Source organism: Schistocerca americana, chromosome 7 (assembly GCF_021461395.2).
Source record: "Schistocerca americana isolate TAMUIC-IGC-003095 chromosome 7, iqSchAmer2.1, whole genome shotgun sequence".
Lineage (NCBI taxonomy): Eukaryota > Metazoa > Arthropoda > Insecta > Orthoptera > Acrididae > Schistocerca > Schistocerca americana.
In genome coordinates this window covers 315,255,728-315,274,172 of record NC_060125.1, presented here as the reverse complement: position 1 = coordinate 315,274,172, position 18,445 = coordinate 315,255,728, and the positions used below count along the sequence as shown (strand labels likewise).

Genomic DNA, 18,445 nt, shown 5'->3' with positions numbered 1-18,445 from the left:
GTTTGACCAACATCTCTTACTTTGTCAGTCTGTTTCGTTGCGATTACGTCTATAAGAGTATGACTGTGCGCCGTATGGTGTGTAGGTTGTAATGGAAGAATGTTCATGCTATTGCAACTAAACAGTCTTCTTAGGTTTATTGCGGAGGGAGTGTCTCTTAGCAGGTCTATGTTCAAGTCACCCATTACGATGACATGTTCGTATTGACACTGAAGTGAATGTAATTCCGACTGAAAAGAACTCATTGAGCTTATTTTTGGCGGCTTGTACACGACGCCAGTCAAGAATTTCCGACTTTGTATATTTATTTCAATGAACATGAATTCAGCCTCATATCCGTGACTTCGACATTGCGGATGCCTAGGAAATTGTTTTATTGTTCCTTTAAAACGGCATTTGTTAAATACTCTCCCGTTGTTTCAGCGACGTCAATAAACCCAACGAAATGTTCCTCTACCTCTCCAGTTGAGGAATTACAAAATCTTAGTATTATTGACATTTGTTCCACAAGGCTCGAAAACCTGGTACAATCGAGCATGAAGGCATAATATTTTTCTTGTTTGACTCTGTCTATAATTTCGTTGATAACAGATTTGGACACTAATGTAATTAATTCATTTTCGATGTCGTGGGTTAGATAATGCTGACGAATTTGCTTTCCATTAATACGTTGCGTTGGGTTGGGTTGGGTTGTTTGGGAAGGAGACCAAACAGCGAGGTCATCGGTCTCATCGGATTAGGGAAGGACGGGGAAGGAAGTCGGCCGTGCCCTTTCGAAGGAACCATCCCGGTATTTACCTGGAGCGATTTAGCGAAATCACGGGAAACCTAAATCAGGATGATCGGACGTGGGACTGAACCGTCGTCTTCCCGAACGCGTGATACGTTGCAGGTGCTCTTTTAGTGTTAGATAATATGTGGATAACAATTTAAATATATGAAATATATGAAATTTCCAGTGTTTCCGCTGTCGTTCTGGTTAAGGGATTTTCGATGCTCTCTAAACACCAGATTGTGTGAAGCTAAGCATTTCATAATATCGATCACTCTTTCAAAAAAGTTATACCAATACTTTTGTGATTCCCTAGTCAATCTCTCGTTTTCTTTATCTACCGTTTTTCCGTATTTGCTTCCTTTACAGAATACGCAGTTCCTTACAGTCACAACATCCTTCTTTTACTATCTGTTTCTGAAAATGTGAAAAAAGTAGCCTTCAACAGGTTTCCCTAGGTTTTGTTGGGGACCATTTTGAATTAAATCATGATACTGCGAATCTGTTAATAGAAATACCCACTTTCCCGAATCTAATTCTATAAATGACTCTCTTATGTGAACATTTTGCTCTTCATTATCACTTTTGAAGTCTTTATTCGGCTCACATTCTCGGATCAGAGCAGTTTCACCCAACTCTGATGCTGTGTCAGAAAGGGTAACAGATTCATTTGACCCTGAAGCTGGTTCTGGTTCAGAAACTAAAGACGCTTGGATAAGAGCTTCATCGGAAGCCACTGGACCAGTTACACCTGAAGTTTTTTTTTAAGAAATTTCATCATGCTCGAACTCATAGCTTTGTTGTATGTAATCGTCTCATCTTTTCATTTTCATTTTGATGCGCCGGATTCCCATTTTCTCCCCGTGTCCCTGTCTCTTGAGGGCCCTCCAGACTTGATGACCTAAAAGAACATTTTGTGCTAAGTACGTTGATAAGTACAGTAGGACACTTAAAGTTCTGAATGTCACAGTATAGAGCGAATAAGCTGTGCGATTATCATACGTGGCAGAATATTTTTTTGTACTCTTTCATGTATGATAGCAGGCAAATAAACACGCGATTTTCATACGTGGCAGAATATTTTTTTTAATTCTGTGATGCATGACAGCAGCCAAATAAATACGCTGAGAAATGTGTTTGTGTACTTACAATCGGAGGGATTCCTTTAGTGTGTATGACTGATATTGGTACAACCACACCTTCAGAGATAAAAGACTTATTCACTTGTACCAGTTCAATAACATGAAACGAGAATGAATTGTCACTAGGTAGGATTGGTTTCAGAGAGCTGATATAACTGGCCAAGACAATGCTCCTGCCTGTATTGTCTCTTCCACAGAGCGCTGTTTCGTTTGCTTGTTGTCGGCTTGAAGTGTCAATACGGAAAAACTGTGCCTATCAAGCGAGCTGTGAATATGGAATAAAGAAAAGTAAGTGTATTTTCCATTTAACATGTATCTTTCTTTAATATGGAAATCAGTTTCCTCTCTAAGTATTAAATTTAATAATTTATTTTACAAATTTTTTTAGTCTCTATGAACGACTTTGCAACAGTCTCCCTCGAGTTCCACGCGTTACTGCCGTCTAGTGCGCATGAGCTGATTTGCGACAGGTGTATCCCGCGCGAATCGTCTAATGTTATAGGCCTAACCAGAACCAGTGCACGCTTGGCGCGCTGCCGCATAGGAGTACACCTTAGATTCAGTTTGTAATGGGGCTTGACTATCATAATGTTGCAAGGCGACCCTCTCGATAAATACTACTACATTCGTACCGAAATAGAGATGGACAACTAAGTAGCTAAAATTTTAACAGTTTAATCAACTTTTTTGCGAGTCCCCCACAGGCACGAGGCCGTCAGCGGTCGCCGGCGCCTAACGCCGCCACTGAAAAAATTTAACAGTTTGTTACCTCTCTGTGAACTAGTGTCCTTAAGAAAAGGCTGTATAATGCGACACGCAGTATTACGGCTTGCAGTAAAATGACAGCTTTCAGTTTCGCTAGCAAAACTTTCGGGAAAACCGTCCAAATCGGATATTCAAGTTTGTGCCCACTTGACACTGTCCTCTGTAACAATGTTCCAGACCTGAATACGTATCGGAACATTTTACCGACGCTTTCAAAGTAATGGGAGATTCATCCATCTTCTATATAAAGACTGGATTTCGATTCTCGAGAGGTAGTCAGCGAAGCCAGCCTCTCATCTGCAGAAAGTAGGACTGCGCTCATTTTTGGCTGGATGAGACAAACTATCGCCAGTTGTGGCGTTGTTACTGCCATTATACGTATAATTAGGCACTTACCCTACTCAAATACTTTTAGTATTCTACCAAATTACGGGCTCTAAGAAACCAAACTGTAAATAATGGTATCTTTACATATTTGGAGGACTAGAGTAAACATACAGCGTCGTCATATAAGTGCTGGTTGTTTCACAAAATGCCTTTCATACAATCTACGTAAGCCACTGCTAGGTCGCCCAGCTTATTGTTCTGAGATTCAGTCATCGTGTACAGTCTCCATCCCCTCCACAAGACATTCTCATAGAATAAAACTGTATTTTATTAATCAGAAACAACTTAAATGGAAAACGTATTGTCTGATACACAGGTTGGTCACTAATAGTTTGGAACGCTTTTAACAATGTTGCAGGGTAGAGTGTGCTGAGGAATAACTTATATGAAAAAAAATCGATACGTTCCGCCGTTTCCGAGCAAACAAGCATTAAAGTTAGCCAATCAGACCGTTGGACTCACAAATTCAAGCAGCCCGCCAGAGCCGGTGTCGCCAAACGTGTGCTTCGTTTGATTTCCTAAAACTGAATGAGAGAGCGATACAAAAGATGAACATGGGACACTAGTAAGTACTGAATCTGAGCAGTCTCCGTGCGCTATCATTTACGCTGCAGAGCAACTGACTCTGGCGGGCCGCTTGAATTTGCGCGCACAACCGTCTGATTGCCTAATTTCAGTGCTAATTTCTCGGCACAACCTACCCTCCAACACACTTATGAGATTTTCAGATTTTTTCCGACCCCCTCAAAAAACCGTCTTCTGAGTATTTGATTGTAATATGTTTAGCTACATCGCTTCTTCGATGCGTATACAATATTATGTTTGTGCATTGAAGACATTCTTCATCAAAGACTGATAATTCTGAGTAGGGTAAGGCAGTACAATTTCGATATAGGTATAATTCCGATCAACATAAGGTTCGCGCCATTTTTCCGTTTCGTAGTCTTTGGACCCTTGCCTTTGCATGGCGTTGCGGAAGGTTTCTACAGCTCACCCTGTCTTTTCCCTGAATACGACAGATTGTGCTACAGAGATTATATTTTTTTTCCTGAGAGGTAAGTGAAGTTGCACAGTTTTATGCGCTTTTATAAATTTATCAGTTTCCATGTGCTTGTAAATTCTGTATTAGTAAGGTTGGAGACTTGTTTTCCTTTCCGGCGTGTTCTGAGGCATCTATAAAAAAAAAAAAAAAAGACTGTGTGACATGTGCTGCCGTCCCTTGGCACAGTTCAGTACTATTATTTACTCAGGATCTCATTGTAGCCAAAGCTCATTTCAAACCAGAAAAAGGTACAATTTCGATAGCCCAGTAAAATTTCGATCAATGCAGTTCTTTAGTTTAATCCGTCAAGACTAGTTATTGTGTCCACATTATACACTATTACTACAAATAAGTTCTCTACATTTAAATATATTTTGTCTCGTGAGTTTGCAAAGAAAATCCATATTTTTTTCGCTTACAGGCCCTGAAAGCAACCAAAAAAGAAAATTTACAATGAATTGATTCCAAATTCATAACATGAGGCAATAAGAGCCTTCTAACTGCGTCAGAATTATACGATATTCCTTTCAGCACCCTTCATCGTAAAGTACAAATTAAAAAGAAAATACAAGCTGGATTGCCTCCTACTATAGAAAACAGAATTGGTCCTCCAGCGGTATTCAGTTCAGAAATGGAAGATGCTTTGGTTCAGAAAACTTTATTTCTAGAACAGCGACGATTGGATATATCGCCACTCCAGTTAAGAAGAGCTGCATTTCGGTTGCCTGAGAAAAATAATTTGAAACCTCCATGGAACTTAGGAAGGAAGGTTGCTGGAATCGATTGACATAGGGCATTTATTAGGAGACACACTAAGCATAGCCTGCAAAAACTCGAGGGTCTCTCACGATCCAGAGCTGAAGGCTTAAATAAAGCGAAAGTAAGTAAATATTTCCAAAATTTGGAAAAAATCTTAAAGGAATATGATTTGTTTGATAAACCGGAGTGTATTTGTAATATGTATGAGTTCAGCTTTTTCTTAACAACAGACCCATAAAAATAGTCGTAAAGGTAAGCGAGAAATTGTTTCGCTAACTAACGTGGAATGAGAGCAAAATGTGACTGTTGCTGCATGCATGAATGCATCCGGTACGTATTTACCACCAATGGTAATTTTCAAAGGACCGAGGAAAGCTCCTGAATTTGAAAATGGGCTACCTCCTGGCTCCATTGAGGAGATGAGTGAATCAGGGTAGATTAATGAAGAAATCTTTAAGAAATACAAAACAGTGGGTAGTATTACAGTTGTTATGGACGACCATGGAGCCATACCACCTTGGATGATGTAGAGTACTGTCAGGAAAAAGGGACAGAACTTTCGGAATTGCCTCCACACAGTACACTTTTAATACAGCCATTAGAATTAAGTTTCTTCAAGTCTCTGAAGGCTCAATATCACAGAAATGCAACTGACTGGATTCGTAACCCCCAATGAAACCACTACAAAGCCAAGATTCTGTACTATTTCCTGTGATGCCTGGAGTAAAACTGCATCTGAATGGTGTACAATCAAGGGTTTCCAGTGCACAATAATAATGCTCTTCTGCAAAGATGTTGTTCCTGAGGAGAATTTTGCATCTTCAACGTTGTTCGAGGCTCCTGCTTCTTCAGCCTCAACCAATCAAGCTACTACCAGAATTCTGGACGAGGTGCGCATATCTTTAAAAGATGTAACCGAAGACCACGGAAAATCCGTAGGACCAGCATCCAGTACAATTTCTCAGCACGATTATGTCAAGGACATTGCCAACTCCAGAGAGAAAGGTATCGTCTCGAAAAAGGAAAACACAGACATCAATTCGACTAACTTAAGGTGAAAACCTGGAAAACCACCGCAGCAAGACAAATATTTTCAACAGGCACCAAACACAGAAGTAAACAAATGCAACAAGAACAATAAAAAGAAATGTAATACTAGGAAAAATGATGGAAGAAGTGTTAAAAGCTTAAAACCGCCAGTAAACAACGAGAATAACTGTGGTTTCTGTTTCTTGCATTATTATAGTGCTGAATCATTGGCAAAGGGTGACTGGATTCGCTGCTTTCTAATGTTTGGTACCAAGAAGTTTCCGTCGGCGCCAGGGGTAAAAGTGCTTTTTATGTGGAAGATGACAATGATCAGAATTGTACTAAGATGTGATCACAATTGTACCTAGTGTGGTACAATTTCGAACAATTTTACTCAATTCTGTAACCTTTTCTTGTGTTTAAAGCAAGACTTGAAATGGTGTAAAATTTGTGCTGTACATTCATTAAACAACAAAGAACAAGTGCCATAATTTAAATTATTTCTTTCCTCAACGTGTTTCCAGTTGCAATAGCATTTGTCCGAAATGAGCGAAATTGTACCAACTTACCCTATTGATTAAATTTATACGTCAGCAACCATGTATCACCTTGAGTCAAGAATGGTGATCTGCCAGTATCTAAGAGCATTGATTGAAGTGTGGCAAACTACTGTTACTATTATTACAATCAGAGTACTGGGTCAGACAAAATTAGAAGCTTGATGTATGATTTAGCGACTCAATATAAGCTCACTCAGTGACGCTCTAGACAGCGCAGGTATAGCGAGGAAACTGGTCCTCTAGAGCAGAGGTTCCCAAAATTTTCCTCTGATAGAGTACTCTGAAAATCCTATTGGTGTGATGGAACACCTTGCTTATTTTGAAAGTTAAAAAACTTTTATGAATAAAAAAACGTGTTTTATTCAGTGATTACTTTGATCACTTCAATTTCAAATCATTATTAATAAAACAGAAGTCATAATAAAAAAATTTTAAAAAATTTGTATCGTCAAGATGTCGGAAAACTGCCCCATTATTGATGGTTTTTCGTAGATCACTTAGCCACTTCCTCGGAAAGTCATTGTTCCGCGGAACACAGTTTGAGAAACACTGCTCCAAAGCTACATCACTGCTCAGCGAACTGGAAGGTTATCAGACTGCCTCTTGACGAATGGCCAATATTGCTATAGTTAGAAAAATAATCAGGATTTACCATGTCGTCTGTGTTACAGGCGATCATACGAAAGTAGAAATAATTTAAAATAAAATACTAGCGCGCTGTCAGGTTCAACGGTTTATAAAAGCTTTACTACAGTCGTTTTATCGTAAGATCTACCACTGAGCACCATCCTCTCAAAATACTGTCTGTTGGATCTCATTTATTCAGCTACATTTATCAAAACGCGGCATTATTCAACGGTGCACAAACCCACACCAAAGTGACACGAATCATTCTACCTTGACAGCTCACATACGTCTCTCACAATTTTGAAAAGGCAAAAGAATTTTTTTCATTTTTTACCAGATGCTTTTCTTTTATTGTTATTTATGTCCTTTATCAGCAAAAAAAATGCGAAATTGTGTAAGTCCGTCTTTAAAATTTAGTCCTCCACAGACAAAATCCACAAAAATTCTCGCTCTTCCTAACCTGAATTATTTATCGCGTTCTTTACGAGAAAGTGTTTCTGACCTCTGCTAAACATCTCAGCTGGACAATCACAGTGTTCTTTTTCCACTTCGTTGCCTCCGAACAATAAATGAAGAGTGAGTTACAGTTTCTTCAGACACTCTGTAGAACAATGGTCATAGGTACGATTTCTTTACACTTACAATCTCGAATGGCTTTCGTTACCTTGCAAACAGTTTCCTGTAGTAAATCAGTTTGCTACATCAACTCAAAATACATTATTTGTACACATACCAAAAAAGTTTTGCTTCACCCCGGTTGCCAGAACTCCTGAAGATAGACGGTGACTGTGGATATTGTATCACAGACACAGTCCCTTTGGTCGGCCGCTGTGGCCGAGCGGTTCTAGGTGCTTCAGTCCGGAACCGCGCTGCTGCTACGGTTGCAGGTTCTAATCCTGTCCCGGGCATGGATGTGTGTGATGTCCTTAGGTTAAGTTAGGTTTTAGTAGACCTAAATCTAGGGGACTGATGACCTCAAATGTTAAGTCCCATAGTGATTAGGGCCATTCGAACCATTTGAACCACAGTTCCTTTGATTGCTCAGAGATGTCACTAAACCCGCCTAAAGATGTAAACAACCATGCATGAGCAGCGTATATTAGATGGAGGGGGTCCGACAGCCGATCAATTCCAGTTATTGCACCAGGAAGGAGGTATACGACTCGTGTTGTCTGTAGTTCAACAATGCCTACATCTACATCTACATCTACATACATACTCCGCAATCCACCATACGGTACGTGGCGGAGGATACCTCGTACCACAACTAGCATCTTCTCTCCCTGTTCCACTCCCAAACAGAACGAGGGAAAAATGACTGCCTATATGCCTCTGTACGAGCCATAATCTCTCTTATCTTATCTTTGTGGTCTTTCGACGAAATGTAAGTTGGCGGCAGTAAAATTGTACTGCAGTCAGCCTCAGATGCTGGTTCTCTAAATTTACTCAGCAGCGATTCACGAAAAGAACGCCTCCTTTCCTCTAGAGACTCCCACTCGAGTTCCTGAAGCATTTCCGTAACACTCGCGTGATGATCAAACCTACCAGTAACAAATCTAGCAGCCCGCCTCTGAATTGCTTCTATGTCATCCCTCAATCCGACCTGATTAATCGACGTGACTGTGATAAGCGCTACACTACTAATGGAGTACTCAAACATACGGGATTCTTTTTCCTATTCATTTGCATTAATTTACATTTATCTATATTTAGAGTTAGCAGCCATTATTTACACCAATCACAAATCCTGTCCAAGTCATCTTGTATCCTCCTACAGTCACTCAACGACGACACCTTCCCGTTCACCTAGACGGTCAATATCGCGGTTCGATCGCGTCCGCATTGCTACTTTGTGAGAGGAAGGGCTCTCAACAAGGGAAGTGCCCAGGCACCTAGGAGTTAAAGGAAGCTATGTTGTTCGGACATGGAGGAGATACAGAGAGACAGGAACTGTCGATGACATGCCTCGCTCACGCCGCCTGAGGGCTGGTACTGCATTGGATGACCGCTACCTACGGATTATGGCTCGGAGGAACACTGACAGCAACGCCACCGTGTTGAATAATGCTTTTCGTGCAGCCACATGGCGTCGTGTTACGACTCAAACCGTGCGCAATAGATAGACGTATGCCTAACTTCACTCCCGACGTCCATGGCGAGGTCCATCTTTGCAACCACGACACCATGCAGCGCGGTACAGATAGGTCCAACAACATACTGATTGGACCGCTCAGCATTGGTATCACGTTCTCTTCACTGATGGGTGTCGCATATGCCTTCAACCAGACACTCGTCGGAGACGTGTTCGGAGGCAAACCGGTCAGGCTGTGCGCCTTAGACATCCTGTCTAGCGAGTGCAGTAAGGTGGGGGTTCCCTGCTGTTTTGGGGTAGCATTATGTGGGGCCGATGTACGCCGCTGGTGGTCATGAGAGGTGCCTTAACGGCTGTACGATACGTGGATGCCATTCTCCAACCGATAGTGCAACCATATCGACAGCATATTGGCGATGCATTCGTCTTCATGGACAACAATTCACGTTCCTATCGTGCACGTCTTGTGAATGACATCCATCAGGATAACGACATCGCTCGACTAGAGTGGTCAGCCTCTTCTCCAGACAGGAACCCTTTCGAACATGCGTGGGATAGATTGAAAGGGCTGCTTATAGACGACGTGACCCAGCAACCACTCTGATGGATCTACGCGGAATCGCCGTTGAGGAGTGGGACAATCTGTACCAACAGGGCCTCGGTGTAGTTGTGGATACTATGGCACGATGAATACCGTTATGCATCAATGCAAGAGGACGAGCTATTGGGTATTACAGGTACCGGTGTGTACAGCAATCTGGACCACCACTTCTGAAGGTATCGCTGTATGTTGGTATAACATGCATTGTGTGGTTTCATGAGCAATAAAAAGAGCGGAATTGGTGTATATGTTGATAAGTATCTGTGCAGGTTCCAGAACTCGCGTAACCGATGTGACGTAAATCTTTTTTTGATGTGTATTCACTATCTTTCAGTGATATAGGTTTCGTTGAATATCAGTTTCCAGTGGAATACTATAGGTATCTGTTGCTCAACTGACGTGACTTCATGTCGTAAGTTTCCACCGACCACATCAGTACTGTCAGTTTTAGCAGAGGCCAAAATGCCATCTCTACGATCTTTCTTCTTCATTTGCATAAATTCAACAACTAAATAACTAAATTCGGTTTAGGTGGTTAGCTCTACTGCTATTATTTATCGCATTATTTATCTATACCTAACACTTCCTTTCATAGCTAATTGTTAAACCAAAAAGTATCTAAGGTTGGGCACTTTTATTTATAAAAGTCATGTAAGGGAATGTGCCTGTACAATAATATCGTAACACGCACAATGACATGGTTGAGTGTACAGGGATTTGACAGGAACATGGGACCACCAAAAACACAGTACGGTGTAGGAAACTTGGCATCCAAAACAGCTTCCATTCGTCTCGGAATGGATGAATACAGGTCCTGTATGGTTTTAAAGGGAATTTTGTATCATTTTTCCTGCAAAATAATGGGATGTTAAGGGAACGATGACTGAGCGGTCACGCACCTTCGCACCTTTCTCTCCGAAGCAGACCACAAAGACTCAATAATATTGAGATCTGATGCCTGTTGTGCGGGTTGGGAAAGATGCAACAATTCAACCTCGTGCTCACAAAATCAGTCCTGGACGATACAAGCTGTGTGAACAGGAGCCATATCGTCTTTTAACACAGCATCGGCTTTGAGGAAAAACATTGATCAAGGGGTGGACCAGACAAGCGAGAGCAATCATGGAATACCATGCTTTGGCTGCCGGATCATCACCAAATCTCCGCTATGTCCTATTGGGCCGTAAGCTCGGCTAGAATACGGAAAGAATTTGAGACAAGTCTCGTCCGGTCAAATGACTTTCTTGCATTGCTCCATAGTGCAGCTTTTACGGCTTCGGCACCGCGTTTTCCTGTTACGGGCATATACTGATCAGTAATTTTGGAACTCCCCTTGCCAAGCATTTCCCTGCAAATGATGCTTCCTTCGGAATGTTTTGGTGCTGACAAGGTTCCTGTCGTCCTCTACTTCGTCACAGTCCTCTTCAATGACCGTGTGTGACGATCACTCAACAGTCACTTTTGTCCGCGTCCTGATTTGGCAGATGAAGTTTTTCCCCTTCTCTGTGTGTGGTATAAATCTTCGATGTGGTGACTCTAGAAAAAAATCAACGGCTTGTCCCCATTCAAATTATTTAGTTCCTGCATACCGTAATCACAACGAAACATGACACTATTCTGGCACGACCGACAACTGCAACGTGTTGAGGACTTCGTACATGTGCCGTTCCTAGACGAATAAGACAGCGCAACCTGCAGGCTTGGCTGTCATCTGCGTTTATGTTCAAACATGCACTTCTCTAGTAGTTTCCTAATTTTCGTGTAGCCCCTGTATCTTCAATGCCGAAAGGACAAAGATACCTAGTGACAATTAGTGTATGGCTCCTGGGAAACGCTGCAACGACTGACTTGCGGCGGGAGTGTTTCAGTGGGAGGAGGAAAGGAGACGGGACCGGGGGATGGTAGGGAGGAGGGGGTTGGTGCTCGAGGCGGCGGCTGTGTCAGCTGAGCTCGGCTCCGCTGGGCCAGGAGGAACAATGCGCTGCCAACCGCGGCCTGGACAGCGTCTTCGCCCAGCGATTATCGGCTTCTTCGGACACCTAAAAATCGATGCCGCACCTGTCGCGGCGCTGCATCAGCTCACCCTTTCCACAACGTTGAATCTGCACTGCTTCTCACAGACCGTAACGAGTGAACTGCGCTGCCTGAGCTTTTCCTGTTAGCTGTTATTTTCTTCTTTATCCGTAGTTGTTTACCTCCCCAATGTAGGCGGGGTCTTAGCATGGAACCTCTTTTCAGAGTCATTGCCTTTCTAATAGATAAGAGATGAAACCTTTGTCGATCATCTTTTAATAGAAAACGGGTCGTATGGTGTAGAATGTTATGTATTACATTCTTTTAAGGAAAACAGTAAGATGATCCCACTGGAAATACTATGCACAGAATGCCAGCTTAGTAGTGAGTGACCTATTCAGTTTCCTATTTACTCAATGTTAAACTTAGTTTCAGTTACAAATAGTAGATGAAGATTGTAAATTCAAGTTCATTTTTCATCAGTTGTTAAATATACAGTGTTGGGGGTGTACGTGCAGATATTTTTGTTGATGACTGAGTACAGTATACTGAACAACATCCCATTAGTATTTACTTCATTTCCAGACTAAGAATTACTGCTACTGCAAATACTATGTTTTTAGGGTGGTTCGTACCTCAAAGTATGCGTGGCACAAACAAGCCATTAATGTTTATTTTCACCTGGACAGCAGGTTATGTATTTATGCGTGGATGCACGGACACAAAACAGGTAGTCTGTACTGACAGGCATAGATCATTTTGCGGTGCAGCTATGAGTGTGCAGAAAACATCAGGTTGTAAATTATTTGGTACATCTGCGAGAACACTGTTAGACACAGAGAAAACCAACTAACACATTGATGAGGATACATATTAAGGTACTAATTATCACCGTATTTCTACCTATACCCCTAACATATCTTATCTTTACATAAAAATCTTTTGTTTTCTTTTTAGGGTGCTGTGCCTCAATTAGTAAAAACGGAACCCCTATAGGACTGCTTTGTTGTCCGTCTGTCTGTATGTCCGACTGTTAAAAACTCTTTTTCTCGGGAACGGGTAGACGTATCAAGCTCAAATTTATGTCGTATATTAAGGGCTATCGTCCCTTGGCAGTGTAAAAGTGTAATCTTCTAAGTCAATGCAATCAAATGATACGACCATTTATGTGGCTCGAAAACTCTCCAATCAAAACCTGTAGGGCGTTTCCAGCTGATCTAGAATCATGAAAGCAGAGTTGCACAGTATAAGTAGAGGAAAAACTCCGAAACCGTTAATTTGTGTTGGTCTGTCTGTTTGTCTGTTAAAACCCTTTTCCTCTGGAATAGGTTAACATATAAATTTCAAATTGAAGTCACATATTAAGGTCTATGGTCTCTTGGCGGTGTAAAAATTTTAAGCTTCTAAGTCAGTGAAGTCCCTAACTTGTGTGACATATTTTGATACTCGCAAACTCACTCATCAAAACCGATAGTTTGATTTCCCTTGACCTAGAATGATGAAATTTGGCAAGAAGCAAGACTTGGCACTATAAGTAAAGGACTAAATCCAAAAATTGTTAATTTGTAATTATAAAACACGAAAAAAATTGTTGTTTTTTATTATCCGTCTGTCCGTTTGTCTGTCCGTCTGTTGACACACTTTTTCTCTGCAACAGGTGACATACCGAGTTCAAATTTATGTTACATATTAAGATCTATGATCCCTTGGCGGTGTATAAAATTTCAGATTCTAGGTAAGTCCAATCAAAAGATTCGGTCATTTATGTCTATTGTGACAGACAATGCGCAATTTTTCAAAAACACAACTTTTACTTATGTAAGTTTAGAAGGTTGATGACTGAATAGCAAAAGAAGGTAACAATAACGATGCCAGTAAGTCTCCTAATTAAGGCAAACAAAACTTCACTTCTAATTTTCCACAAAGGTCCATGGTAACACACACACACATTAGTAAAAGTCCAATTCAGAGACTAAGACATAATCTTCAGCAGTCGAAGTCCACGAGGTCGGCATCCGGAGTGAACTGAACTTCGGGGCTGGTTCTAGCTCCTAAATAGCTGTCTCCAGTCAATCAAGTTTCGGCGTGGTGACACTTCCTGCAAGCCGTGGCTCGAGCTCCCCCTGCAGGAAGTAGTGCTCAGAATGTCTGCTTCCATTATCTTGTACGTAAATAGCCGGTGTTTACCATGGTGCTTTTGGTATGCTTTGGACATAGACAACCCCATCCTCTGTTGTGTAATATGGGTTGCCAGCCCTCAGGGGCTACCTTGGCTCCGGCATAACAATGTCACATATTTTGATACTCGCAAATTCGCTGATCAAAATATATAGGTTACTTCCTGTTGACCCAGAAATACGAAATTAAGCAAGAAGAAAAGTTTCACAGTAGAAGTAAAGTAAAATATCTGAAGGTTTTTAAACTGTAAATATGTGATATAAAAATATCTTTAGAATCATCATCCATCAGAAACATACCAGACGAACTCTACTACATGCAAAGACAAAATATAAGTTTCGTAATGTTTTAGTAAGCAAATAAAAACTGAAGTCGCCTGCTCACTTGTTTTTGTATATTTGGGCTAGTCCTCGGAACTGGTTCAAATGGCCCTGTGCACTATGGGACTTAACATCTTAGGTCATCAGTCCCCTAGAACTTAGAACTACTTAAACCTAACTAACCTAAGGACATCACACACACCCATTCCCGAGGCAGGATTCGAACCTGCGACCGTAGCGTCGCGCGGTTCCAGACTGAAGCACCTAGAACCGCTCGGCCACATCGGCCGGCTAGTCCTCGGAACTACTGTAGAGATTTTGATACTGTTGATATTTATATATACATAATTAAATTTGTATGGGACCCTCAGTGTGCGAGTCCTACTCGCAACTGCCAATTTTAGTTAACGTAAATACCTCTGTTTGCCAAAAAAATGTAATGTTTTTCCTTCTAAACATTCTGAATGTCATAATTTTGCATCTCTTGTATCTTCTCTATAACTCACACGCCATTTCATGTGCATTTTCGACATTTATCTGTCGCCTGAAGACGGCCTAAGAAGTCAGGTACCGGTTGATGAGAGAATAGGTATAATTTTGTGCATTAGGAAGTGTTTTCTATTTAATATTATTCGGTTGTACAAGCACCTACGGTAAGTCCAGCTAATATTTGTAGTTACTTACGCGTCATTCTTTCGTTCCATGCTTCTCTTTAATATAAGTTGACGCACGCTCGCTGTTATGCTGGTGGTGGAAAATATGTTTTGAGAAATTTACACTGAAGCTGATATTTCTCGACCTATGCTCGGCAGTGAAGAAATTCTGTTTGCCTGCAGATGTCGGAGACAAAGCCCCTACAACTGGACGTGGCGGCTCAACAGCCGTGGCTGCCGGAGCAGGCCGGGAAGCGACTCGAGGACTGCTACATCCTGGGAGACGTCATCGGCAGGTCAGTGCTGCTTGCACAGCTTTTGGCACATCAATATCGTGGAAAGAAAGCCAGTCTTTAAGTGTACATATTTTTCCTGAATGTCCTTGCCTTGTATGTAGTCACCGAATTCAACACTGAGCACAATAAAGTTATCTAGCATTTATTCTTGAACGGTAGGTGATAATGCGTCCGGTTCAAATTAAGAAATAATTTTTAAGTTTAGTTATATTTCATACACAGCGCTACGTGACTTCTTGCTCTTTGTGACTCAGAGTCACAAAACGTAAAACGTCCAGGGAGCACTTTTATGATGCTAATATTTAATTAGAAGGGACTGTGAACTAAATTAACAACCATAACGATAACTGCAATAATGAAACGATAATTATTTTATAATGAATGTACGAACTAACTGAACGTAAGAGGTTAAAGATTTTTAATCGAGTCCTGCTTTAAAATTCAAAATAAGCAGGGTTACTGTGCGGAATCGTAAGCCTGAAGAAAAACTGATTTTTAATTTTTATGCACAAAAACCAAATACCCTGTGCAACAAAATTAAAAGATCACGTTTTTCGAAACCCTGTAATTGTCTCCCACTGCGATGCAAAAGTTGAAATTGGGCCGAAAAGTGTCTACAGGCTTCCTCTGTAACGATGCAAAAGCGTAGCTAAAAATTTTCAACATTTCGCGGCCCTGTCAGTAACTGTATAAATAATAATTTTAATTTTAAAAACCAACAGCCTCAGTTGCAAAGTTTACCTAGATTTACCTAGGTTTCAGTCGGAATAACCAGACCATCTTCAGTATAAAAGTAACTACCGTTTGTCCATAGTGGACATCGTCAAGCTAAAGCTACAAATCCATAAATTATCGTCAGACTGTAAAAAACTTAGCCGGTCAGACTGGCCGAGCGGTTCTAGGCGCTACAGTCTGGAACCGCGCGACCGCTACGGTTACAGGTTCGAATCCTGCCTCGGACATGGATGTGTGTGATGTCCTTAGGTTAGTTAGGTTTAAGTAGTTCTACGTTCTAGGGGACTGAGGACCACAGCAGTTAAGTCCCATAGTGCTCAGAGCCATTTCTTTTTGTAAAAAAACTTATGTGAAACTGCTTCGGCAGCCACGAGTGCTGTACTAGAACTGGCCATAGCGTCATGAGGCCGGCCTAGGCGGTCACAATACCTTGCGCCTGCGCATACTGTGTGTTGGGTACTTGTTGGGACAAGACGAGAACCTAACTCCTGACTTTGAATTTACTAGTAAAGTGAAATAAAAGAAAGATACAGCTGAGGAAAAGGGAGTATGTGTTATCCTGTGCAGAACGTACTTAGATCGACTGCCTTAACATTTATGAAGTATTCGTTGGTCATGATATGAGGAAGACATCACGTCCTTACCACGTATGACCTGTCTAGGAAAATTTTGTGCTTAAACACTAAGTTTAATCACCCAAAAAGAACTTAGGAGTAGGAAGGATAATATAAAGCCAACATCATCATTATTATGACTAGGTCTAAAAATTTTTTGAGACGTAAATTTAAGCATTTGCTTAGCTATGGTACAACGCATGAACATCCTATTGACTTAGCACAAAAATGGTCAAAGTGTCAGTGTCGTCTGCTCCATATCTGCTGTACAGCGAGCTACGTTAATTTAAGTATTAACTGTATTTTTCTTACTTGTCACTTCTTCTTCCGTGTGTTTTTGCTTTTAGGAAGATTTAATTTTCGAATACTAGTAAATGTTCCATAGATTTCGTGTTTGTTTTGAATACAGTCAGAGAGAGTCCCTTTAGTCAGCTGTAGTGCCAGTAGTGCTAGCGTTTGTTTTGAATACAGTCGAGAGACAGATAGTGCTTATTTTCATTGTTTTCAACAAGAAGTGTCTAGTAACCACAGCTTAGACAGCTATCAGCCGCCTTTAGTGAATTAGCAGTCTAGTTAAAAGTGATTAACTCTCTACAGTAAATTCATTTCTTAGGATGTATAGCATGTGTGACTGCTGTGTACGGACGCAGGAGGAGCTGACCACTGTTCGCGAACAGCTGAACGTGTTGATGGCCGCGGTCAGCCGTCTTCAGGCTGCTGCCTCAGAGTGTAGCAGCAGTTGGGAGTCTGGTGCGTCGCATGGTACACCCCAGGTGTTGCATGCTTCGCCCACGGTCCCTGTTGTCGAGACATCTTCGCGCGTACCGAGCGGGGTTGGGCCACCCTCTCCCCAAGGGAAGTGGCGGGTTCAGCGGCGTTCGCGTCGCACGAGGCGGAGGGCCAATGTGGAGGTTGGCCGTGTGGCATCGCCCGCTCTGCCTGTGAGTGGACATGTGGCCGCTCCTTCAGCAAGGTCCGAGCAGGCACACGGGGGGAGGGGTTTTTTAGCGGTTGGGAGCTCCAATGTTAGGGAGATAGCGGAAAGGTCGGGGGGTCTCATCCGAGATGTGGAAGAGGCCCTGCCGGCGGCGATAGAGAGTACTGGGTGCACCCGACTGCGAATTGGCACCAATGACTCCTGCCGTCTGGGTTCAGAGGTCTTCCTGAGTTCATACAGGCGGTTGGCGGAGTTGGTGAAGGCGGAAAGCCTCGCTCGCGGGGTGGAATCTGAGCTAACTATTTGTAGTATCGTTCCCAGAATCGATCGCGGTCCTCTGGTTTGGAGCCGAGTGGAAGGCTTAAACCAGAGGCTCAGACGATTCTGCGGAGATCTGGGGTGCAAATTCCTCGACCTCCGCTATCGGGTAGATAAATGTAGGGTCCCCCTGAATAGGGGGCTACAAGGGTAGCGGAGTACGTGTGGAGTGCACATGTGGGTTTTTTAGGTTAGAGAATTCCCTCCCTAGGCCCAACAAGACGCCTCCTGAGACGCGACAAGGTAGTACTAGGCAAAACGCAACAGGGAATAACAATGTTAATGTGCTAATAGTAAACTGCAGGAGCATCTATAGAAAGGTCCCAGAACTGCTCTCATTAATAAACGGACATAACGCCCACATAGTACTAGGGACAGAAAGTTGGCTGAAGCCAGATGTAAACAGTAATGAAATTCTAAACTTAGATTGGAATTTATACCGCAGAGACAGGCTGGACAGTGAAGGGGGAGGCGTATTTATACCGATAAAAAGTACAATAGTATCGAAGGAAATTGACGGAGATCCTAAATGTGAAATAATTTGGGTGAAGGTCACAAAGCAGGCTCAAACTTGGTAATTGGATGTCTCTATAGGCCACCTGGCT

At 42.0% G+C, this 18,445-nt stretch overlaps 1 protein-coding gene across 1 annotated transcript in view; it reads left to right on the top strand.

The window, feature by feature from the left end:
- The window catches only part of LOC124622290 (calcium/calmodulin-dependent protein kinase type IV-like), a 601,039-nt gene that overhangs the window by 136,073 nt on the left and 446,521 nt on the right, over positions 1-18,445 (top strand). The window contains exon 2 of the mRNA XM_047147960.1: positions 15,124-15,236. Coding sequence (XP_047003916.1) covers positions 15,124-15,236 — 113 coding nt within the window. The remainder of the gene's footprint in view (positions 1-15,123; positions 15,237-18,445) is intronic.